The sequence below is a fragment of the Erpetoichthys calabaricus genome, chromosome 8, assembly GCF_900747795.2.
Source record: "Erpetoichthys calabaricus chromosome 8, fErpCal1.3, whole genome shotgun sequence".
NCBI classification, from domain to species: Eukaryota; Metazoa; Chordata; class Cladistia; order Polypteriformes; family Polypteridae; genus Erpetoichthys; species Erpetoichthys calabaricus.
In genome coordinates, this window is record NC_041401.2 from 83063055 (window position 1) to 83089611 (window position 26557).

At 38.2% G+C, this 26557-nt stretch overlaps 1 protein-coding gene across 2 annotated transcripts in view; it reads right to left on the minus strand.

Annotated features, from left to right (window-relative positions):
• Window positions 1-7300: 7300 nt before the first annotated feature.
• The window catches only part of LOC114655773 (peripheral-type benzodiazepine receptor-associated protein 1), a 380104-nt gene continuing 360847 nt past the window's right edge, over window positions 7301-26557 (minus strand). For both annotated transcript variants that reach the window (XM_051930810.1, XM_051930809.1), the window contains 6 exons: window positions 25747-25815; window positions 24155-24199; window positions 19528-19631; window positions 19372-19443; window positions 18061-18186; window positions 7301-11738 (listed from right to left, as the gene is read on the minus strand). In XM_051930810.1, coding sequence (XP_051786770.1) covers window positions 11475-11738; window positions 18061-18186; window positions 19372-19443; window positions 19528-19631; window positions 24155-24199; window positions 25747-25815 — 680 coding nt within the window. In that variant the 3' untranslated portion in view covers window positions 7301-11474. The remainder of the gene's footprint in view (window positions 11739-18060; window positions 18187-19371; window positions 19444-19527; window positions 19632-24154; window positions 24200-25746; window positions 25816-26557) is intronic.

Sequence of the window (26557 nt, forward strand, 5' to 3'; positions counted from 1 at the left end):
CCACATCCCAAAGGCGCTCTATTGAATTGAGATGTGGTGACTGTGGAGGCCATTTGAGTAAAGTGAACTCATTGTCATGTTCAAGAAACCAGTTTGAGATGATCTGAGCTTTGTGACTTGGAGTGTTATCCTGCTGGAAGTAGCTATCAGAAGATGGGTACACTCCTGTCATAAATGGATGGACATGGTCAGCAACAGTACTCAGGTAGGTTGTGGCATTTAAACAATACTAAGTTGGTACTAAGGGGCACAGCCTGAACTATTGATACAAGGCAGGATGAATCCACGCTTTCATGTTGTTGACTCCAAATTCTGACCCTACCATCCAAACATTGCAGCAGAAATCGAGACTCATCAGACCAGACAATGTTTTTCCAGTCTTCTATTATCCAATTTTGGTGAGCCTGTACGAATTGTAGCCTCAGTTGCCTGTTCTTACCTGTCAGGAATGGCCTCCTTCTGCTGTAGCCCATCTGCTTCAAGGTCTGACGTGTTGCGTGTTCAGAGATGCTGTTCTGCACACCTCAGTTCTAATAAGTGGTTGGTTATTTGAGTTACTGTTGCCTTTCTATCAGCTTGAACCAGTCTGGCCATTCTCCTCTGACCTCTGGCATCAACAAGGCATTTTTGCCCAGTGTACTGCCATTCACTAGATATTTTCCCTTTTTCGGATCATTCTCTGTAAGCCCTACAGATGATTGTGTGTGAAAATCCCAGCAGATCAGCAGTTTCTGAACTACTCAGACCAGCCCATCTTGCACCAACAGTCATGCCACGTTCACAGTCACTTAAAGTGACCCTTTTTCCCAATCTGATGCTCAATTTGAACTTCAGCAGGGTGTCTTGACAATGTCTACAGGCCTAAAGCTGCCATGTGATTGGCTGATTAGATATTAGCGTCAACAATACCTAATACCTGTACCTAATAAAGTGGCCACTGAGTGTATATTGTGTTATTATTTACTACCACCGGAAGTACTTGGCATTGCCCTGGTATGCTCATCTAATGGTAGAAGGTAGGTGTACTACTGAGGAACTTGTGAGACTTACTAAGTTCGTTGCTAGGTTGGTCTGCTCTCACACCTTAAGATTAACACTCACACACACACACACACACACTCAGAGATCCTGTTCACACAGCTATGTATGAGTGATGCCTGACTGCCTGCCACTATGCTATTCCACATAGGACCCCAGCCACATAAACACATTAGAGTGACGCCTCAGGACTCCACATAGGGACTCTCAGTCACCAGGCCTGCCAAACGTGTGGATGTCCCCGTGACACGACATGACACATGAGGGCCCATACATACATCTGTAGGTTATCTGCCATTTAACGGTGGCTTACTTCTACCGCACTTGCTCATCCTATTCTGCCATGTCTTGGTTTCTGGTGTCACCTCCAATGTTGTTCTTCTCTGTCAGTCATTCAGATGGGCCATTGGGCTGAAATCACATATGGGATTCTGGGATATGTGACGTTACGTACATTTGATTGTCCGGCTGTCCTTTTCCTGTGTGTATCCATTTTACCATAAAATTGTAAACAGACTAAAACAGATGCGTTACACTACACTACATGAAGAATGTGTCAGGGAGGACCCTTTCGGTGTAAATTGCCCCTGTGGTTATACTGCCTTAAAGGTGCTAAAAGGTCCTGTGTAAAATAGTTCTTTAATTGATTATTATTATTTGAGCAAATTTCAAACTTAACATAAGCAGTCTACCATTTCAAAATATGATGATTTTATACACCAGGACACCAAAAAGCAACAATTTCTGGGCTGTTTTTTGTAAAAGTAGACCCTTTTGTCACTGCTGGCTGAAATGCTAGTGTCCATTCCATCAGCCACCCCACCTCCCTATCGATGTCTCCGCTCTCAATAATCGAGAATGTGTCCTTTATGTGGATGTTTGGATCCCACAATTGCAGTAACTCCTTAGTGGGCTGCAGCCACGAACGCTACATCCTTGGTTTCTCAAACAGATGTGTAATTCCCCCAATAATAAACTGGACGGCTTGTTGAATCACTGATCACCACTCTTGAACCCCTGTTCACAAGGAAACTTTAGATAAACTCCTTGAGCTCAGCAGGTTACATTGGATTATCTGTAATACGTGCGCAAAACATTCACTCCACTGCTTCGGAGTGATGTGCATTTGTTTGACGTTGGCCCTCTCATTACGCTTGAAACTCCACAGACGTTAAATTTTAAATTGAATGGCTAAAGACTGAGAAACGAGATTCTGTGAAAGTAGACAACGCTGTTTTTGAATGATGTAAACTTGTTGTGTGGCTCACTCATTAAAGCATGGACTTTGTTTCCATTGAATCACCGACATGGAGTGCAGCCTTCACTGGCAGCAGAGCACAACCCAAACAACACGCCACACTTGTTACTATTGGCTGAGCTGTTCTGGTGTGATAAGGTGGTCTTGGGTCGTGCACCTCCACCCCACCCAACACAACCCAGTTACTCAATGGAACTTTTGAAAGGCCTGAAAGATTTTAAACTGTATGAACCATAAACCATAAATTTATTGCATACATTTTGATGTAGCCGTTTTGGAGTGATGCACCCCACCATTGAAAAGGAGCTACAAGTCTTAGTGGTCTCTTCTGTATGGAAGAACGGTAGGTTTGATTGCATCTGGGCAGCCTCTTCTGGAATACTGGGTGCAGTTTTGGCCTTTATCAATGTTAAGAGAACGTGAGGCGACAAGCTACAAAACCGAGGGGGGCGACATGACTGAAGTGTTCAGAACCATGAAGGGAATAAGTCGGGGGGGATTGCAGCTGTTAATTTAAAATGAGCTCTCATGTAGAAAACGGGTGCAGTTGGACGACACGGGTACACTTCACATGGGCACCATGACGCTGGTTACTTGCTCATCAGAGCTGAATGGCCTGGCTTTTTGAAAAGTTTTCATATGTCCTTATGTTTCTAAACACGTCAGACAAAGTAAGAAATATCCTCCTGGTAGTTGTGAAGGACTGCCAAACCAGACCACGAATAATAATAATAATAATAATATTAACTTTATTTATATAGCACCTTATCAAACATTTACATGCTCCTCAAGGTACTTTCCAGAGATTAATCAACAAAAACCAAAGATACACCAAATTTCCTGGGATTATTATCAATACTAAGATCATTTCTCATAACTGTTAAGCATACTAATAATGAATTACACAAGTACTAATACTTATGAGGAAATTAAGTCTGAATTAGAGAATGTCAATAGGTGAATATATTCAGTGCTGTACAAAAATGGCAGAAAGTGCTTAGTAGTTGTGCCCTTGACTCCATTTAAAGAAACGGACTGCTGCTCCGAAGTTTGGCAAACGCGTCTACACCTTCCAGTTCTTGGTTTTGTTGGGTGCCACCAGTGAGTACGTTTGAGTAAATCATGAATTTGCTCTTCCTTAGTGCAGTCTGTAACATTTCTAATCCTCCATTAATCTACAATCCAAAATGACCAAAAGTAGCCATTAGGCAAAAGCATGACAGTCAGTTGTATTATGGACTAAATCGATGCTGAATCCGTAAGCTGGGTTGCTCCAATATTATTTCTAACATATTTAAGAGCACATGCAGGTGAGAATTTCACTGTACTGTATGTACACGGCCATAAACATTCAGGGCCTCTCCTCGGGACTCTCTTTTCAGAAACGTTGTCAAAGCTGTGATCCCCAAAGGTTTGAATTCACCAATTCACAAACCCCGCAGCACTGAACACAAAGCATCGCCACACGGTCCATTCACGCACTCCCACTTCCTCACCGGCCCAGTTTAGGCCTGGCCAGTCAACCTAACGTGCACGACTATGAGGGTACAGATGTGGGGAGAGACATTCAAACTCGGCACAGACGTTGGGCAGGTGTGGGACTGAGACCCACCCATGAAACACTGTGTTTGTATCTGCTCTCCCTGATGACCTCTTTTGAAGTCCACCAGGACTCTCTGACAATACGTATTGAAGTCACAATGCACACTCACGTGCAATGGAAAGACCTCGTAACTGCCATTTTTTTCAAAATGTGAGTTTTTTTTAGTTTTTGGAGTTACTAGGTCTTTCCTGGTATTATTAGATAGATAGATAGATAGATAGATAGATAGATAGATAGATAGATAGATAGATAGATAGATAGATAGATAGATAGATAGATAGATAGATAGATAGATAGATAGCTGAATTAATCCCAAGGGGAAATTCAGATACTTCAGAAGAAGCATACTGATAAAGACAATATTAAATTAAAGAGTGATAACAATGCAGGTATAACAGACAGACAATAACTTTGAATAATGTTAACGTTTACCCCCCCCGGGTGGAACTGAAGAGTCGCATAGTGTGGGGGAGGAACGATCTCCTCAGTCTATCAGTGGAGCAGGACAGTGACAGCAGTCTGTCGCTGAAGCTGCTCCTCTGTCTGGAGATGACACTGTTTAGTGGATGCAGTGGATTCTCCATAATTGACAGGAGCCTGCTGAGTGCCCGTCGCTCTGCCATGGATGTCAAACTGTCCAGCTCCGTGCCTACAATAGAGCCTGCCTTCTTCACCAGTTTGTCCAGGCGGTAGTGGTGATGGCCAAATAGCTCTTCATTCCAGTCATAGCATGATGGAAGAAAATGGTATGTACACAGAATTTTACATACCGCAAGACAAAAACCTAGCAACTCCACTGACCAACGAGGAAAGACTGCCTACCAATGAAAATGTCGGATTACGATCATGTGATTTAATTGGCAGGTGTTGTTGATTTGTGGAAAAAAAACAACTTTTGTACGTGCAAATTATAGGGTGACATCATTTTCTCAATTGGCCGAAAACTTGATAGATGTGACATACTGGGTTTTTCTGGGGAGAGAATTGTGCAGATGAATTCATATATTTGAGACAAGGAAGACAGAAGGCTCGAGTTGATCACAGCAACATTAGCACAAGTAAGTAGACGTGTGTGGGTATGCGACGTCTGTCTCTGCTGTCACACACTACACTGGTGGAGGTGACTGCACATCATTTTACACTCGCCAGCAGTTTCCTTAACCCACTGAAGTGTACAATATTACATTTTATTTATATAGCATATATTTGTAATATATAAATTGGCTCTTTAAAAAATATAAATGTTGATTCAAGAACAAAGGCAATCCGTAATTTTACGATCTTTATTTAACCCAATGAATACTAGTTAGTGTACCTCCACTTTGTTTTCTACTTTCCCACCATTCTAGTGCAGCAGCCTTGTGTATTTTTTATGAAGACCCTCTAAGGTCTTTAGCATCAAGACACCAAAAAAATTCTCACAGCCATCTGAAGTTTCCATCTAATGCCAATGAGTAATGGGTCTTCACCCCATTGGAAACGTTCACATTTTATTGTTGCACAATATTGAATCACAGTGGATTTAATTTGACTTTTACAACAGAAAAAGACTTTAATGTCAAAGTGAAAACAGATTTCTACAAAACAAACTAAACAATTACAAATCTAAAACACAAAATGACTGCTGACCTTTAATGTGACCCACCTAAATCATCAGTGGTGCAGCCATTTGGTTTTAGAAGTCACATCATTAGTTCGCTGGAGGTCAACTGTCTGGGGTCTCAGTTAGCTGCAGTGTAAATGCACCTGAATGTGGAAGGGCTAGCTTGTCAGGAGTCAATATGGTGACCTAACCAACCAAATGAATTGAACAGAACACTCCAGGCAACACTGGAAAGAGCACAAGTCAGGGGATGAAGACAAGAAAACCTCCAAGTCACTGAATATCCCTTTGGAGTCCAGTAACATCAACCATTAAGAAATGGAAAGAGATGTACATCTGCTAGATTTCGCCATTCACAAAAAACTTAGTGGAGGGAGGCCACCAAGAGACCTGTGAGAACTCTGAAAGAGTTACAAGCTACAGACTGGAGAGACTGAGCAGACAACAACTGTTGCAAGAGTGCTTCACCAGTCACATCTTAATGGGTGACTAACAAAGAGAAAAAATAGACATGACAACTCAGCTAGAGTTTGCCACAAGGGCACATGGGAATCCTTAAAGTTAACCATAAGGTTCTGAGCTTTCTGGCCATCAAACTAAAATCCATGTTAATGCACATCATCAGAAACACACCATCCCCTCTGTGCAGCATGGTGGTGCAGCACACCGCTGTGGAAATGCTTCTCTGCAGCCGCAGGCCCTGGAAGGATTGTGGGTTTAAAATGAATGCAGCAAAATTCAAGGAAATCCTGGAGGAAAACCTGAAGTATTCTGCAAGAAACCAGCGCCTGGGTAGATTTGTTTTCCAGCAAGACAACGACCACAAGAAGAAAGCCAAAGCTACGCAGGAATGGCTTAAAAAGACAACGTTCATGTCCCAGAGTGGTTGAGTCAGGGTGTAGATCATAATCCAGGTGAGAACCCAAAAAGGCAATTCACGCACAGACCTCGTGCAACCTGACAGAGCTGCAACAGTTTTTGCAAAGGCGACACAAAAATGGCAATGCTGCCAGAGACTTGTGCACACAGACAACAGGCTGTCAGGGCGCTCAAAGAAGCAGCCACCTGAAAGGGGTGATCACTCAATACAAGGAGTGATTTTGTGTTTTATGTTTGTAATTATTTTAGACCATTTTACAGTGGTCCGTTTTCAATTTGACATAAAAGCGTCTTTTTCTGTTTATCAGTGTCAAAAATGCAAAATGAAATCCACCGAGACTGAATGTTGTATAGTAATAGAATATGAAAACACCTTACAGGCTCTGTAGCTACTGAATGGTGCAAAAGAATTTAGTTATTTTAGCTTTTCTATTGATAAATGCTTAATGGGTCCTTTGCATATGGATGTGCCCCTCGGGCTCTGTGATCAAACTGCACTCTTAATTCTGGCTGGAGAAAAAATCTTTTGTGACAGGCCTGCTTGGGAATCCCTTCTTCAACACTGCAGGCACTGGGATGGGCTGTCAGCATAAATGGTAGATGGGAGAAATGACCTTTTAAAAACAAATACCATTTTTACATGTTGGCACAGTAACTCACTTTTAAGTGTTGGACCATTCTTTCTTTCTTTCTTTCTTTCTTTCTTTCTTTCTTTCTTTCTTTCTTTCTTTCTTTCTTTCTTTCTTTCTTTCTTTCTTTCTTTCTTTCTTTCTTTCTTTCTTTCTTTCTTTCTTTCTTTCTTTCTTTCTTTCTTTCTTTCTTTCTTTCGATTCTCAGGCCAAGGTGCTCTGGGGTAGCAGGTACAACTTTAAGATAAAGGCAGAATATCAAATGAATTATAAACTAGAACAGAACAGAGTTATGTGAAAATATACTTTATTTTGGTAAAAAGAATGTTTTTTACAGCCAAGACACTGGGCTTCTCCTTCACCCCAGTGCCTCTCACTGTCACGTCCACTCCTTCCCTCAAACACTCGGCAGCTTTCATTAAACATGCAAAAAGAAAAAAAACGTTCTTGAGAATAAAAGTGCTGTATTTACACCAGTGTTTTAAAACAGTCATAAAAACTTCAGTATACACGTAAAAAAAAAAAAAAAAAAACTTGTCAAATAGTTCATACATACTGCATGAAAATGAACAGCCTTCACTGCTGCCTGTCTCGCTCTGGTCGACCGTACAGACGCTATATACAAACAGACTTCTGCACTGCTTCTCTGCCCCCTACAGGAACTCAAGAGTCTTTGCAGAACTACAACTGAGAAAAAGCAAACTTAAAGCCACATTATTCCAATAAATAGACATAATAAATACACATGTATAAATAAGGCAAATCTGTTTTTTAAAACACAGGCATGCAATCAATACAATAAAAGTAAACAGTGCTGCAAGACTAATGCCAGAAAACCAACAGCAACCCAAGTTGCTCAGTTTGTCTGTTGCTGGCCTTGTTTGAGCCATTTATACCTTGTGGTCCTTTAGTAGAGAGCCCTGGGTGCTGCATAAAGCCAGAGTTTGGCATCTGTCCTGCCTGGAACTTGTTAAAGACGTGTGATTTTAAGTTAGTGCATGCATGGCGTCGGGGTAGGCATGGCCCGTCATGGGTTACAGGACACATACAGAGGGCTGTGCGTTCATGTGGAGCTCCTGTTGGGTATTGGGATCTATTAGTGTAGAAGCCTACAGCGTAGACCCTTGTAGTGCAGGAGGCAGTGTGCCCACCATAACTCAGAAGCCAGCATTCCTACTACCAGATCACTGCTTCTTTAAGTATATTTAAGGTCTTTGGACCTGTAAGAAACTGACATTAAACAGTGTAATAGCTCTTTTTTTTCCACCGGTTTCACAAGGAAACTTTTTCTGAGCTGAAGAACATCGAATTGTGTTACAGATTACAATTCATTTGTTTTTGGTTTTTTTGTTGTTATTTAAGCCACTGCCCGATTAGTACGATATCATCCTTCAGTCACTGGACACACTGTAATGATGCATGCCAGTTACCAAGGACCACAAGATCATTTTAAAATGTACGAGCTATCCATCTGTCTTTGCAAAGCCACATACGTTTATTTCAGAGTTGCAGGAACCTGGAGGTTTCCAAGGAAAATTCAGGGACAAGATCAGAACCAACCCAGGAAGATGTGCCAGTCTATCACAGTTCACACCCGTGCAGTAATCTTACATTTTACAACACAGCAAAATGATTTTAATAAAGACGGCCCAGTTGTGCACTGGTGAGCCCTGATGTTCACAAGACCAGGTTCTTGTAGTTTGTTTTTCGTTTCCTTGCACATTTCAACAGCCTGTGTGCATAACTGTGTGCCATGATGGACTGCCATCCTATCAGAAAATGTCAGGGCACCTTCCAGATGTCTGCAAATCTGAAATAGAAAAGCAAACTGTAAGACAGACGGATTACTTTGGTGCTGGAAGTATAAGAATCAGGAGTTTCTGTTTAGTGCCTAAGTGTTATTACTCTGTGACAATGACATTTAAAATTGGGATGATCAGCTCAGTCATCTCTCCCATATAAACTTTATTGTAGTAAGCGGTCAGTTTTAATGGGTCAGGTTAAGAACTCTGTATTGTCACAGGTAAACCCATCACTTTTTTGTCTTATTATGTAATGGGCGGCCATGTTTAATGTAGTCTAAAAGGTCCAAACGGTAAGCATATGGTATTTAACCCAAGTTAAGGTGATAATGCAAAATCATATCTGATTAAGAGCTACCAGATAAGTAGAAAATAAAAGCAACTGCTCAGTGGTTCTGCAACTAGCTCAGCCATGAACTGCAGACGACAATCGACAGCAGAGTCCTACACCTCACAGGTGACCTTGACAATCTGCACAACAGTCCGAGTGCCACAGAGATATCTTCTGAAGACAGGAGCAAAAGTGGCACCCACATGGCCATAAAATATCGGCAAGTACTTCTGAACAGCGGAGCCAGGTTTTTTCTTTTAAATTAAGACGTTATAAGACATTACTGTATCCACTTTTCTTAGTTAATCATCATTTTTGTACAATAAATTATAAGATGTGGGCCAAATACAAGGTTTTCCAAACTGTATGCATATTTTAATAAAGAACACCTCTTTAGATAATCATGTTTCAAGAATTTAATTGAAATGACTTGGTCACTTCTGCACAGATACGTGTTGGTGTGAATAAGCCACTCCACACACTAAGGTGTCCAGCGATGTAACGGGTTTGGGGCTCCACTCAGATGCATATTATCCAGTCTAATATCCAGTTTAACTTTATATTTAGTATGTGCACCTATTTGTCCCTTACTTCTGTTTATTGTGGGTACTTTTTTGAACCCTTTATAACTTTAGGTGACTTTAAGATAAAATAACATCTTTAAACTGCAATAACAAAATCCTGTGCTTGTATTTTAGTGCACTTCAGTGCTATTATGTTAAAAAGATAAATTTCCAGCTATGGTTTAATCCAGTGGTCTCAAACTCCAGTTCTGGAGGGTCAGAGTGGCTGCAGGTTTTCATTCTAACCCTTTTCTTAATTGGTGACCAGCTTTTGCTGCTAATTAACTTCTTTTCCTTTCATTTTAATGAACTTGTTTTTTTTTTTAAGATTTGTTCCCCTGAATTTCTTCATTTCTGTCCTTAAACGGCACCCAAATAGAAATGAAATGTGAGGTGAGTCAACTAACAGAAGCCCAACTAAGTCAGGGCCTCAAACTCCAACCAGTTGCTTAATTAGGCGCCAATTCTTGTTGTTAATTAAACCCGTTCTTTAATTCCATGGCTTTTTGCTGCTCTCGTTTTTTCGTGCTTTCCGTAACTGTTGATTTTTTTCTTTTCTGTTAAAATGTTTTGAGGACCTGAGCAGATCAACTTTCCTGAGACCTTCATATTCCTTTATTTTCAGATATTATATAACGGACACAGTTTGCCAGTCCTGTTTTGGCTCATTTTGTATCTCATTATTGTTTTTTGCTGCTAATTAAGGAAAAAGAAACAATTTAGGGGTCTAAGTGTTCAAAAGCATGTCAATTAAAATGAATTCCAAAGATGTTAACTAGCAGCAAACACAGCTCACTAATTAAGAAAAGGGTTAGAAGGAAATCCTGCAGCCACTCTGACCCTCCAGAACTGGAGTTTGAGACCACTGGTTTAATCATTCACTCACGTCAAAGAACTGCCACATTTTTACTCATAGGCATTTAAGACAAGAGGGATGGTACAATAAAAATCACCTCTTTTTTGTTTTTTTAACAAAATACTGCAATAAATTAATCCTATTCATATATGAACAAGTCATAAAGGCCAACAAGACGGCTTCAGTGTTACGTTTTAACAGAAACAGTACATATGTGAATACCTGACTGCTATGCAACCTACTGTGGTGGTATTTTAAATGAATAAATAATAAAATGCAGTACATGAGAAAGATTGCTACTCTACATGAGTAAAGTTCAAAAGACTGGCATAAAAACTCTGTTTTAGCAGACTATGAAGAAACACAAAGGGTGGGTTAAACAAGATACACATGCATATACAGTAAATACATAAATAAATACAGAACTAGAAAAGGAAAACGTTACATTTAATTTACAGTGTAGACCATGCAGCTAGACTCGTTTATTCCTGCGTTTGCTTTATAAAACGTACTGTTACTAGTACTGGAGAATGAGGACTAGAGCCTAATGAGTACACATAATGCTTACAGCATTACATTTGAATCCAAGAAAATTTGTCCACGTGTGCAATTCAGTTCTTAAATACTGAAAAGGATATGTCAAGGTGCACCATGATTGTATCACCCGTCTAAGGCAAAAAATCGGCTTTTTATTTCAGATTTATTCTGAAAATATCACAAAGTTTGTATAGTCTTTCTTGTGGCCTGCTTCTTCTTAAATAAAAATATGTGATCTTTTCCAGATGATGGCTTTTTTACCAAGAACATTTCTTCATGTTCTGTATGTTATGTATAAGATCCTCCATGGTACATATAAGAAATAAGTGCCAGCAAGTTTCCAAATAAATCATGTTGAATGATGTAAGTACTTTGCTAGTCCTTCTTACTGGAACCAAACTTTTTGAAAAGTTTTTTCCCTTTAGAAAAAAAGCCCTTTTTCTTTTTTCCTTGAAGAGAGTTTTCATCTTTACTTGGGCTGTCTGGTGTCAGAGCCTGTGGATATGTATGACCAGTCGTGAAACCTGAACATCCCAGATCCTCAGACAGTGTCACTAGTGCATTACTTTGTTTATTGGAAGCCGGCATGTCTTCGGATACAGCCGAGTCATTCTTCTCTTTTGAAGCATCAGGGCTTACCTGCATATTACAAAAAATGGTTTCACTGCCACATTCACAAGCACATCATCTATAAATCAAATACAAATAAAACAACCAGACACATGAATTAAGGATATAATCTGTGGTATTGGGGCAGTGTACTGAAATAATCTAGTGAAGCATTTACTTTAACAGGGAGATCATGGTGTCTGGGGAGAAAATCCAATCAATATTAAACTTCTTAATAGCTGAATCATGTCTAAGTTATGATGTATTGAGAAGGGTTGTTTCAAATAGTTAGCAGGAACAAGATGATCATAGGAAGAAAAGCAAATGTGTGTAAAACATAAGCGCAAAGTACATTCCATTACAGTGACCACAAAGAAATGGGAAAATATCATTATGTGACTTTTTAGTTGAAGGGGTTTAATAAAAATTTACAAAATGACCTGAAAGGAAAAACATAAAAAAGGAAAAGTTTCAAAGCTGCTGCTGTTACAAAATATAGTATATAATTATAGAAATCCAGTCCGTCTGAGGAGAACTGGCTGAAAGAAATGAGAAGCAGAGCTGGCAAACACAACAAAAAAGAGATAGAGACCCACCAGAATTTGAGAGAAGTGGGAATGTGCTACCTTTGAAACTACTTGTATCTAATGAACTACAACCTCTAGGTGGTAACAGAAATAATGAAGTGAGATCTGCAAGGGTTGAATTCCAAGCTAGGTTGCATATCTCAGATTCATTGACTCAATTTTCTGTTTTAAAGCCATTCCATGTTACAAACACTAGTAGTTTGCAGTAGAGGATTAATAAAATCCTTACAAAAACACAACAGAAAAGACCAGCAAATATGGGGAGGGGGTTTGTTGGAGGATGTAAAGCATCTCTGAATATCGGTGGACACTCAAAAGACAGTAACAGCCAAAAGCCATTAGATAAAAATATACATTATGCCATTGTGTTAAACAGGTGAAAACATATGTGGGGTTAGAAAGGCAAGGCCATCTACCCAACTATCCACTGTCAAACTTGCTTAATCCAGTTCAGGGTCATGAGTTGCTGGAGGCCATCCCAGCAATATTTGGCACAAAGTAGGAACTAGCCTGTATTGGGTGTTAGTCCATCACACAGCATATATCTATTTGCACTCATACAGGGCTAAAGTAAGTAAACTAACTTTTACATGTTTGGGATGTGTGTGGACCAATAAAAGCTCAAATGTCTAAAAAGAAACATGTTACTTTTGAACAATTCATGTTACAAATAAAAACAATGGTTATGATGATTTTTTCCCCTAGTACACACATACATAAATGTTTTATCTAAAATTGAATGTTATATCACCACAAGAAATGTTAATTATATTACATTTTTTTTATTTTTTGCCCCTTTTTGTTACATGACATGTAAGACAGAAATCGGGGACACCAACTTGAGTAGACCAGGAAAGGCTTTAAAAATTAAACTTGAGAAGACCGAGATAATACACGCTAATGCAAATACACCACTTAAGGGGGAACAGGAAGTGTAAGGGGAAATTTCCCTTATAATTTGACCACACTTACACTTTACGCCTGGAACGCATGCTCCGCCTGTGTTTCTGTTATAATGGGGACAAACAGGAGTAAAATGACATAATGAAATAAAGCAAAGGCAATAAAAGAACACACACTTTAAAATGAACCCAGTGGAGAAAGATTTTAATTGGATTTCAAGACTATTAAAGCAAGCTGTTATTTCCCAGTTTCTGTGTTTTAGGGCCAATGTTGAATTTACAAAACTTAAGTCTGGTAAATTTTTATTTGACTGTAACAAGCATGTGTATATGTTACATGTTGTCGAAAATACTTAAAAAAAGATAAAAAAAAGAGTCAGCATGGCTCTCTACTGCAGCACTAAAGGGATTAAAGAATAGCTTCATTTAATCAGCAATGTTAATTTATATTTATTAGCTAGGAAGCATTTCACTTACACCAATCAGCATACAGATAAATGGTAAATTCTAGTAACATCCCTCTGCCATTACGTTTTATGTAAAGTCCCAAAATAGTTAATTATTAAGAGTCATGGGTTCATAGAAATAAGACTTCTTATATGTAAACTGTTATCAGAGAACATAATAATAAAGTTAATACACAAATACATACACACACACACTATATATATAGAACTTTATTTGCACCCATGAAGAAATTTGGCTTTTTTATAGAAGCTTACTAAACTGATACATTATAATCTATTTATATATATATATATATATATATATACATACACACCGTGGCCTGAACACAGACCAAAATGACTAAAAAGGAAGAAAGTTAAAAAGACAGAAAGACTTGGCAGTCCCAGTGAGGCATTATTCAGGCATAATGCTGTTAGTATAAAGGAGCCCCAGTAGCATTTCTTGACACACTTCTGCTGAATGGTTCATTAGGCAAAAGTCCTCAGTGTTGGTGTGTCAGAGAGAGGGTGTACAGCATTGTTCATAATGGTACTCAGTTTTGTTTTAATTCTCTCCTTCACTATTACCTCCAGAGGGTCCAGAGTGTGCCCTATAACTGATCTTGCTCTTTTAATTAATCTGTTGATTCGGTGGGCCTCTCTTAAAGTGATGTTAACAGCCCAGCACACCACAGGTGTAGAAAAATCACACTAGACATCACAGAGTTGTAGAAGATGTGAAGGATGCCACTTTCCACATTAAAGGAGTGCAGTCACATTAGAAAAAAGAGCCTGCTCTGCCCTTTCTTACATCATTTGCCTGTGTTATGAGACCAATCCAACCTGTCATTAACGTGGACCCCCAATTACTTGTAGGAGTGGACCACCTCTGCATCCACTCCCTGAATAGTGACCGGACATTAGAAGCTCTTCGGTGTGACGCAAGTCAATAACCAGTTCCTTGGTTTTGCTGATGTTAAAATGCAGACAATTCTTTCTGCACCTGACTTCTATGCACCAGACGTCTATACTCTGTGTAACCCCAACCCCTTATTAATCCATCCATCCATTTTCCAACCCGCTGAATCCGAACACAGGGTCACGGGGGTCTGCTGGAGCCAATCCCAGCCAACACAGGGCACAAGGCAGGAAACAATCCTGGGCAGGGTGCCAACCCACTGCAGGACCCCTTATTAATACACCCCATAAATGTAGTTTCATCAGAAAATTTCTGCAAGTGACCTGACCTGTTGTTATATTTATAGTCTGATGTGTACAGAATCAAGAGAAACGGATACAGAGCTCTTCCCTGCAGTACTTCAGTGTTGCTCACATCTGTAAAGAAATAGTCCTTCAACCTCACAAACTGCTGTTATGTTACATATGATCTCATTTTCTAATTTAAATCTGCTTGTACAAATGATGCCAGGATGTCCTAGTTAAAACGACATGTAGTATCAGGTACTTTTGTTCTTTTCCCTTACATGGATAATTTTTTGGGAGTTTATTTCAACTTGGTTTTCACCATTGTCATGATTTTATTTTAATTTGTTCTGCCATTCTTATTATTTAATCCATTATCTACCAATGAGCACCATAGTGGGGCTAATGCTGAAGTAGTTGCCGCATTTGAACATTTAGTGTTGTTTGTCCAAATGTTTGCTCTACTCATTGTTCATTGTCATTAATAGACTACAAGTAGACTACACCAAAAAGAAAAAAAAATGCAAACGAATACGAAACCAACAAAAAAAAAAGTCTAATAAATGAAAAAATCTCATTGTTGTACTTTTTTGAATGCAGAATAAGAGATGAGAAAAATACAGCAGCAAAATAAATAAAATGAGAGCTACTACGACTCACTGATTGTGAAACTGGTTGGATCAAAATCTTGTAGCCACATGTGGTCCCCAGGACTGAGGTTGAGGACCACTGACTTACATGGTTTCAGAAAATATTGAAAGTGGAGGACTATTTTAGAATTGTGTAGCAAAGCAACACACAGATATTTGCAAATAAAAAATCTTAATTTACAGCTAAAAAATGAACTTCATGAAGATCATCACTGGCTGCAGCTCGAAGAGGGGTACCACCATCGAGAGAGACGGGAAGAGAGCAAACCAAATGAACAACTTCTTTAACAGGTTTGACCACACTAACCCACTCTCACTCTCACCTCGGTGTATTGCACCCTCCACACATCCTTCTGCTGATACCAGCATAGGAGAGACATCCCCACCCATAATTACAACAGCGCAAGTGAGCAGAGAGCTGAGGAGACTTCGTGCCAGCAAAGCAGCGGGTCCAGATGGAGTATCGCCACGACTGCTGAAGGTCTGTGCGCTGGAGCTGGGGGGGTCCTCTACAGCGCATCTTCAACCTGATCCTGGAACAGGGGAGAGTCCCGAGGCTTTGGAAAACATCTTGTATCACCCCAGTCCCAAAGGTATCACGTCCTAGTGAGCTGAATGACTTTCGGCCTGTTGCTCTGACATCATATGTGATGAAGACCATGGAGAGGCTGCTGCTTCACCACCTTAGGCCACAGGTTCAACACGCCCTTGACCCTCTGCAGTTTGCATATCAGGAGAAGGTGGGAGCGGAGGATGCCATCATCTATATGCTACACCGATCCCTCTCTCACTTGGACAGAGGCAGTGGTGCTGTAAGAATTATGTTTCTAGACTTCTCTAGTGCCTTCAACACAATCCAACCTCTGCTCCTTAGGGACAAGCTGACAGAGATGGGATTAGATTCATACCTAGTGGCATGGATCGTGGACTATCTTAAAGACAGACCTCAGTATGTGCGTCTTGGGAACTGCACGTCTGACATTGTGGTCAGCAACACAGGAGCGCCACAGGGGACTGTACTTTCTCCGGTCCTGTTCAGCCTATATACATCAGACTTCCAATACAACTCGGAGTCCTGCCATGTGCAAAAGTTCGTTGATGACACTGCTATCGTGGGCTGCATCAGGAATGGGCTGGAGGAGGAGTATAGGGACCTAATCAATGACTTTGTTAAATGGTGCGACTCAAACCACCTACACCTGAACACCAGCAAAACCAAGGAGCTGGTGGTGGATTTTAGGAGGCCCAGACCCCTCATAGACCCAGTGATCATCAAAGGTGACTGTGTGCAGATGGTGCAGACCTATAAATATCTGGGAGTGCAGCTGGATGATAAATTAGACTGGACTGCCAATACTGATACGCTGTGCAAGAAAGGACAGAGCCGGTTATACTACCTTAGAAGGCTGGCGTCCTTCAACATCTGCAATAAGATGCTGCAGATGTTCTATCAGACAGTTGTGGCGAGCGTCCTCTTCTACGCAGTGGTGTGCTGGGGAGGCAGCATTAAGAGGAAATACGCTTCACGCCTGGACAAACTGGTGAGGAAGGCAGGCTCTATTGTTGGCATGGAGCTGGACAGTTTAACATCTGTGGCAGAGCGAAGGGCGCACAGCAGGCTCCTATCAAAAATGGAGAATCCACTGCATCCACTTAATAGTATCATCTCCAGACAGAAGAGCAGCTTCAGCGACAGACTGCTGTCACTGTCCTGCTCCACTGACAGATTGAGGAGATCGTTCCTCCCCCAAACTATGCGACTCTTTAATTCCACCCGGGGGGGGGTAAACGTTAACATTTAACATTATACAAAGTTATTGTCTGTTTTTCACCTGCATTATTATCATTCTTTAATTTAATTATTATTTATTGTATCAGTATGCTGCTGCTGAAGAATGTGAATTTCCCATTGGGATTAATAAAGTATCTATCTATCTATCTATCTATCTATCTATCTATCTATCTATCTATCTATCTATCTATCTATCTATCTATCTATCTATCTATCTATCTATCTATCTATCTATCTATCTATCTACTTACTACTTATGACAGGCAGAAGGTGGCACTGCAGCACGAATTCAGAGAATAAAACATAGGTGACATAAGGTGGCAAGATACTCTAATCTTATTTTCTCATTTTCTTCCAAGGAAATAGTTTCACTGTACACTGCACTAACGCATAGTGTAAAGTCTCGCTCTCTCTCGCTCTCCCTGTTCTAAATGTGCCTTTTCTAAATCTTCACTCATGACCCCTGCTTCTATTTAAAATGTTGTTAATGACATTACATTGCAGCTTAAGCTCCTCAGTGCCTCCCTTTCACTATCAGTTCCTTCACTTTATCCTTTTCAGCTTATGCCAATGATGCTGTTTTTCCCTTTTCTGTTAAGCGCTGCCTTTTTCAGTTATGGCTACTTTAATGCAGTTTTCAAACTGTTTGACTGCACTTTTCCCACTTTCCCAATTAGTTCTTTTTTATAAATATATACATTGTAGGTGATGAAAATGATTAGATTATAATAGATAATTTGTAAAGCATACAATAATTAAGCACCATACTAACTTGTGATTCACGAAGACCTTCCTGGGGCTTTCCTTCCTCTGAAATCACTTCAGATACTTCCTCCTTCTCTGGAATAGCCTGTAGGAAGTTTGATGGCACCAAGCCTTGCAGTCCACTAAGACTTCCCTATGTGTAAGAATGACAAAAATCTGTTTATACACATTGAGCTGAACTTTTTGCATGTTTAGATGGAGCAACTATTTCAAGGCATGTTAATCTCTGCCATTAATTACCAGATCTGCAGGCCTGACACTACATTTGAGGAACAGGTAGTGCTAGTGAAACTTCACTCAAAATAAGTCATCCTTCTTCATTACCTGACAATCGTAAATCATTGATATGCTGTTCTCAGTTTAGGATGGAATATGGACTCTTGCCTACTGTGACATGGTAAGAGCAATAAGAGTAAACATTTGGGCAGCTCAGACTATATTAAGTACCTATTGGCTGATTATCAACAACAAGCTGAACTACATTATACTCAATGAAAGAGTAGTCAGGTTTTCCGCTGTTCTATGAGCTGCACAAAACAGCAAGCTATTTTTGGCATGGAAAGATATGTGTAACTGACCAAAACGTAACAGGAAAGAGAACTACATGTATATAAATCTAATGAATCAAAGGGTGCACTTATTTACTGTTGAATGAATATCAAGAAAGCTGCATCTGTTATGTGTTGTTTGATACTAGTGGTTAGGTTTTCTTCATTCTAAGGCTTGATGCGGACTAGATCATTGCTGGTTATGACCCTGATTTATTAAATCATAGAGCTGTAATTTTTTCATAATAATTTTTATAAAGTTGCTTACAGTATACAATGTTATTATTTAACATATTCTAATTTTTGTATTTTTTCCTTTTCCAGTCTTCACGTATACAGAAAATGCATGCAGGCCAAAGCATAGCACGGAGACTCTAAATAACTTAAATCCTTAAATCTAAAGTACTTAAATGATAGTTCAGTTGCTGCCTGGGTGTTTCTTCTGTGTGGAGTTGGTATGGTCTCCTCAAGTTTGTGAAGTCAGTGTTATCTTCCCACAGTAAAATGACATGTTGTTACCTTGGTTGAAATTGGTCCAGTCTTTATGTGTCAATCTACTTTGAGATCCACAGCTAGCAGCCTGTTGTGAAACTAATGGGTTTATGGTCTATTTAATGGAAAGCTTCAACTAGAGGAAGATAACGTTTGAAAGCTACCATTTTTTTTGTAAATGCGTTGAGACATTTATTAAAATAAAAGTCTGAATTTAAGTTGCAAAAGTGACATCCTATTAAATAAACTAATTGAAATCATAATGAAACTGTACTTACATAAAAGAATCCATCGTCATCCATCTCTCCAAAGACTTCAATTATATCACCAGCACTAAAAGTCAACTCAGCCTGAATAGAATAATACACATTGTAAGGTTTGAAGAGTTATTGTAAAATGAGAGGGTGATTGGTAGAAAAAGAAGAAAACTGCACCTCAACATCAATATTTGGAGAGCTTTCCCGAGGGTCATAATCAAAGATGGCAACCATTCTCCTGGGTGTTGCTACTGGAACCCCAGAATGAGATTCAAATGATTCTGTACAGAAAGAAAATTTTTAGAACAATTTCAAAAGGACAAATTTACACTTTCCTGAGAGACCATTTTTATCAGTACATCATTATAAGCAAAGAACAATGTAGTAGATTAAATGTGTGATTTGATAACTGATATGACATGACTTATAGAAATAAGACTGCTTAGCGACATAGTTACAAAATGTACATAGTTAGGTTCTCTTTAAAGACTATATGGGCCTTGGAAACAAAATGTATGTCATAAATGTGTGTCGTATTTCAAATTTCCTTTTCACAGCCATAACTGTCGAAAGTTTTACAATTTTTTATTTTAATTTTATGTTTTCGTGTATGATAGCAAAACAGACTATGTGTATATTTAGACTGGAGGGCATGTGGTCAGTCATATTAGGCATTGTGATCTTGTGGCCAAGATGCAGGACCATTAAAGCTATCATTTGCACATCCTTCATTTACTTTCTTTAGGGACCCAAGCACGTCATATAAACTACAATGACATTTTCCAGCCTTACATCTATTTTTTAATGTGCATTTGTGGGTCAGGGGGAGGAAGTGCCTACCCTTGATAAAAAAATCAGACTGAACCCTGGATATTATACCAGTACAGTGATCCAGGATTATGACAACAATTGTATTACTGTGACATGCTGTTTTTTGCAAAATTGTCAGTTAAATAAAAACAATGTGTCTATATCCAAGAGCTCTTTTATAAGTAATTTCCTAGTAAAATGAATTGATTTTTTTTACCTGTTTAGCCACGCTTATCTTTAGGCACCTTCTATTCCACACTTCTTAATAAATATTATGTGTACTACTAGTAAGGACTGTTGTGGTACTGCTTGCAGCACATTATTTAGTACTTTTTGCACTGTTCAGATTTCTTGTGTCTTTCTTTTATTTGTTGAGACTTTTGGTCCAGTTGAGTATAGGACATTTGTATATAAAATTACATTCCTTAACTTCTTTTTTAATGCATAATTAGCTCTTCCTTGTATATGACCATATTAAGAGTGTAATGGGCGCAGATATATACTGTATACACTGGTAACTTTCAGGGAGTACTGACATGAGTTTAAGCTTAAGTAAACTCTGCCTTCTTGTCTCTCATCAGTACAACTCTCACCTAGCCACAGTAAAATCTTGGTGCCTCAACTGTGTTGTCTTCAGGTCATGGCCATATCCTTTTTCCATTTTGTAAAATCTGTTTGAAAAACTGTGTTCCACATGGTTGAAGTAGTCTCAGAGAGCGAAGATGCAGAACAAACCGTTACAATATCTTCATCCCCTGGTACATAACTGGGTGAAGACTATTTTTGAAAGACTGTTTTCCCCAAAGCAGCCCCAGAGGAAAAAGTCACAGTATGAATGGTTACAATATGTGGCAATTTTTTAATAATGCCATAAATTAAAGCTAATTTCATAATTTTCTAATTGTATTATTAGGTAAATTTTATATTAAATTTTTATGCAATGCATCTAGCTTATAGTCAGATGGTGCATAGTTCAATGTTGTCTCCTGTCTTGTGTCCGATGCTCCCGATACTGGCTTCAGTTCCTATGCCATATTCAGTTCAAAGATTTTGACAGAATGGGCTTGGAAGTCAAAGTGCTACTTCAAATTAATTTGGTTTTGTAATACAGAAGACTTACATAACTGCAAGGTGGAAGCCTAATAATTGCCAGTTGGTTTGCATAAACTAATATGCAGAATAAACAGAAGATCATATTTATCACAAAAAAGAACATTTACCATTTTTCAACAATAAGCAGACAATTGTATGCATTAGTGCAGTCAATATTATTTTACAGAATCAATAGCATATTCTCAGTGTTTACTGTATTTATCCCACTGACCTTAAAAATGTGTGTGTTTTTAATGTGTGCCAATAATTTAATCTAGAAGATGAAAAGCAGGATGAATGGTTTTGATACTAAATGGGATACTGAAGTAATTAATAAAAATATAACACAATATGTACAAGTTATAAAAATGCAGTGAAAGCAGTTAATGACAGTCCAAAAGATTAGGCTTAAGCAGCTGTACTAGTGAGGTCTGCTCATTCCATTTATTAATGCAGGGAACACAAAGCAGCATACAAGTGCCTTCAGAAAGTATTCAGGCCCCTTTACTTTTTTCACCGTTTGTTATGTTGCAGCCTTGTGGTAAAACCATTTAAGTTAATTTTCCCCTCATAAAATAACAGTCAACACCTTAGAATGAAAAAGTGAAAACAGAATTTTAGGAATTTTTTTTCAAATTTATTTAAAATAAAAAAAATGAAATATTTTATTGACACAACCATTCAGACCCTTTACTATTACACTTCATATTTGGCTCAGGTGCATTTTATTCATTTATTATTGAGGTGTTTCTGCATCTTGTTTACACGTGATTAGGAAAGGCACACACCTATTTATATAAGGTTGAATAGTTGTCAGTGTGTATCAGCAAATACCAAGCCACGAGGATGAAGAAATTGCCTGCAGATCTTAGACACACGATTTTGTTCAGGCACAGAATTAGGGAAGCATACGAACAAAAAAAATCTACAGCACTGAATGTTGCCAAGAGCACAGTGATTGCCATAATTCTTAAATGGATGAAGTTTTATACAGCCATGACTCATCCTAGAGCTGGCTGCTAAGTCATACTGAGCAATCGGGGACTAAGTCTCTTAGTAAGAGAGGGTGACCAAAAACACGATGGTCATTCTGGCTGAGCTTCAGAGAGCCTATGTGGAGGTGGCATAAACTTCCAGAAGTTCAACCACTACTGCAACACTCAACCAATCTGGATTTTATGGCAGAATGGCCAGACAACATATGAAAGCCTGCCTCAAGCTTTCAAATAAGGAACCTAAAGAACTCCCAGACTATGAGAAACAAGATTGAAGTTTTTGGCCTCAATTCTAAGTGTCACATCTGGAGGAAACTCTACACCTGCACAATACCATTCTAGTGGTGACAGCATCATGCTGTGTTTTTTTTTTTTTCCAGTAGCAGGGACTGGGGGACCAGGCAGGGTTGAGAAAAAACTTAACAGATCAAAGTATGGAAAAATCCTTAAAGAAAATCTGTCCCAGAGAACTCTGGATCATAGACTGGGCTAAAGATTCAACTTCCAATAGGCCAATGACACTACGGACAAAGCAAAGACAACATAGGAGTGGTTTAAAGTCAACTCTGTGAATATTCTTGAGTAGCTCAGCCAGAATGCAGACTTGAACCCATTGGAATATCTCTAAAGAGACCTGAAAATAACTGTCCATTGGTGGTCTCCATCTCTATGGAGAAGAATGGCAGAAAATACCAAAATCTAGGCATACAAAAATTATGGCGTCAAACCCAAGAATACTCAAGACTGTAATCTCTGCCAAAGGAGTTTCAACTAAGTGCTAAGTAAATGGTCTGAATACTTCTGTCAATATCATATTTTAGTTTTTTATGATTAATACATTTGCAAAAATTTCTAAAATATTGCTTTCACTTTGTCGTTTTTGGAAAAAAATAACTTAATTGATTCAGCACAAGGCTGCAACATAACAAAACACGTAAAGAGTGAAGGGTTCTGAAAACTTTCTGAAGGCACTATATTTTCCAAGATTTTAAACAATTAAACATGGTTTCAGTTCTGGCCAGAAGATTCATTAAATATTACTCTAGGAATTATACATTCATTCCTAGCTGCCCTAGAAAAAACTTAGGTATGTACTTATAAAGGATCTATACTATCCACTTGAAGTGTCTTGGAACAGAAATAAAGACACAGTGTTGTTGCAAAGATTACCAGGGAAAGCAAGATGCAAATAAATGTTTTTTTGTTTTACTCTTCTTCAAACATTTAAGTACATCGGAGCATCTTTTGTTTTGCTAGCTGACTTGTTAAATGCAAATCACATAAGTTTCTTACAGACACAGTCCTGTACATGCATTCTACAGTCTCAGCTAACCCACACAGGTAAATCCATGACACAGATCAGCACTCACAAATCTGGAAAGGAAATCAGGGAATAGCGCGCAAGTGGAGAACATGCAGAAGTTGAAAAAGAGGAATATGAGTCTTGCTGGAGTCTCTGGAAAATATTAACAGGGTTGCCAGTTATTTATAATTTGAATGAAACAAACATTCTAGATGTGTTAATAAATAGTATTTGTTTCTTGCACACAAACAAAAAATGAGTCTTTAAAAGCTTATTTTGGAAACAGAACACTAAATTAAGCAATTAAACGGGAAAATATGTCCATACACATCCAGTGGTAAAAACTCTTTTTATTTATTTGTTTTAACCTTTTAAAGGCTAAATGGAGAGACTTTACATTGTCATTTTTATCATGGATTTGGCAACCTTGAAATGAAGATAGAGACAGCAAGTGCTTCACATTATGGACTGATTTTACAGATAATTTGTAACATGCAAAATCATGCATGAATGACAAGTGCATTTGTCCAGATAATTTTTTTCCCCAGTAGCAATTCTGCAAAACATATGACATATCAGCTTCATCATATGAAAATGCTCAAACCTCTAGAAGGATTGACACTTTCCTTCAAGGCACCAGCAGAATCAACTAAAAGAAGGGAAAAGGGTCATCATTAGCACTCTAGGAGTGCAGCTCAAGCAGCAGAGGTCAGAATCAAGCAACAAAGAAGCAGAGTGATGCAACAAATCAAACACCAAAAAATAAATACTGTACATAAATAAAATGAAGGAATCAACATAAAAGCTCTGTTACAATATGCCAAGGATACCTAGTTCTGAATTAATAGTATGTCATATATTCAAAAATGTTACTAAAATACCAGCTTCTGAGAAAGATAAAATCTTAATGCTGGCATTACAAAGCTCCAGGCTTTCGGTGAGTAAAGGAATATTTATTTTTTTTAGCTTGTACATTTTCAAACTAGTTTATTTACCACTATTTTCAAAATGTGTGTCCCTTTACTTCGGAGAATGAAATGCTGAAAAGGGTTTAAGGGCAATAAAGTACTGGAACACTGACATTAAAGGGCAACTTCACAAATATGAGCAGTAAGGGCTGCTTGTGCCAAAAAGTCATCCATGTGGCAAGCCAAATTACAATGTTGAGATATTTTAAAATGCATTTTATGATACCTCACAAAACATCTATTTTATGATATTCTAAATGCATTTTGAGAAATCTTGAAATAAGGTCCCATGCATTCTGAGATATTCTATAGCAATTTTATGGTCTTTGTGATGTATCTGAAATAAAATCCAAGATATCATAAAATAACATTCTTTAAAAATTTTCTGTGTCTTCCTGTCATTTTAAGGTATCTTGAAGATGCATTTGAGGTATCTGAAAATGGCCTGGTGTTTTTTTCAGAATATTTCAAAATATAATCAAATCACTTGTAAATACATTTTGGATATCTTCAAATTAACTTACCCTTAAAAGATACATAAATTAGACATATCTAAAACTTTAATGTATTTCCTGACATCTTTAAATGGGGTTCTCCTACATTTGAAATATCTTAAAATGTATTTCAAGATAAGTCAACTTTCATTTCAAGAGTACCTGAAATATATTTTAGGGTTAGGGTTAAAAATTAATTCAAGGTATCTGAATATTATTTTGAAGCATGAAAAATATAATTAAACTTCACTGTCAGATATCAGAAATGCATTCTGAGACGTCTCAAATATGACTCAAAGAGACTACCTTTCTTTTTAAGATGCATCGGTCAACTGTTTGGAATTCTAGCAGGAAACATTCCAGACTGGCTTGGTAAAATGTAATATTTATATTTAACAAATATACTTTAAAATAATGATTGTATACAAGTTTCAAACTGTAAAATTTGCACTCAAAAATGTAGAAAAGTATGATAAAACTGTAAATGCATATAATCATCAGTTAAATACAAAGAGGGCAGGATCTCATTTTACCAGGTGTGTGTAGGCTGGGAATTCTATGATGATTATTCTAGAAGAAACAAATACTGTAATTGTGTATCTATTCATTTTAGGATTGTAGTTTATAATGAAAAGAACAGTACACATGTCTTATATAATTGTTAATTTTCCTATTTACAAAGCTTTTATCTTAAAATAATAAAAAAAAAAGACAGAGCTTGAAGCAAGACACACCTTTTTTTGATCGCCTGGGTTTCGGTGGCGGAACAGGGCGGCGCGGAAGCTGAGCGTGCGAGCGAGTGCCTTAATAAAATTTAGAACCAAAAAAAAAGAGAAAGGGAAAATAAAGCAGCAGACAAAAAGCAAAATGACACACAATGACAGATAAGTAACACATTAAACCAATGACTAGTAACACAGGAGTGAGGTAATGCACCTCTTGCATCTTCACAACATTTTAGCCAACATAACAACACATTACACAGTACATTAATTCTTGCCAGTGGAGAGTGTTTTAAACAGTGCCACATGCAACCTAAACCAAATCAGTTATTATCTGAAATACAGTGACAGATGGTGATATTAAAGAAGTCTAACTGTCGGAGAGTTGCATATTATTTCCCCCGGTATTCAGCAATTTATAATTAGGACAAAAATACAAATTAGTCAAACATGGTGATCTATTTCTTTTCCATGTTCTGTATTCTAACACAAGAAACAACCTTCTGTAAATATTGCTAGTCCTCTGTTGATTTTTTTTTTTAATCAGTCATTTTACGATTCAGTAAAGAGCTGTGATGAAGCAGCATATGTTGCATTGTCATAAAAACTCTTAACACTGGCTGAAACACTGCATATTGTTCTTTATTTAAAATGGGGACTTTTAACATTGAAGGAGACTCTTTCTACAAACCGTGTAGAATTATCACATTTAACATTTTTAAGAACTAATTTCAACCAATAAACATGTTAGCTAATTGAATTATAAACATCCCAAAGCATTTGTCTTTCTCTTAAATATCTAATTACTTATGCATAATTTACT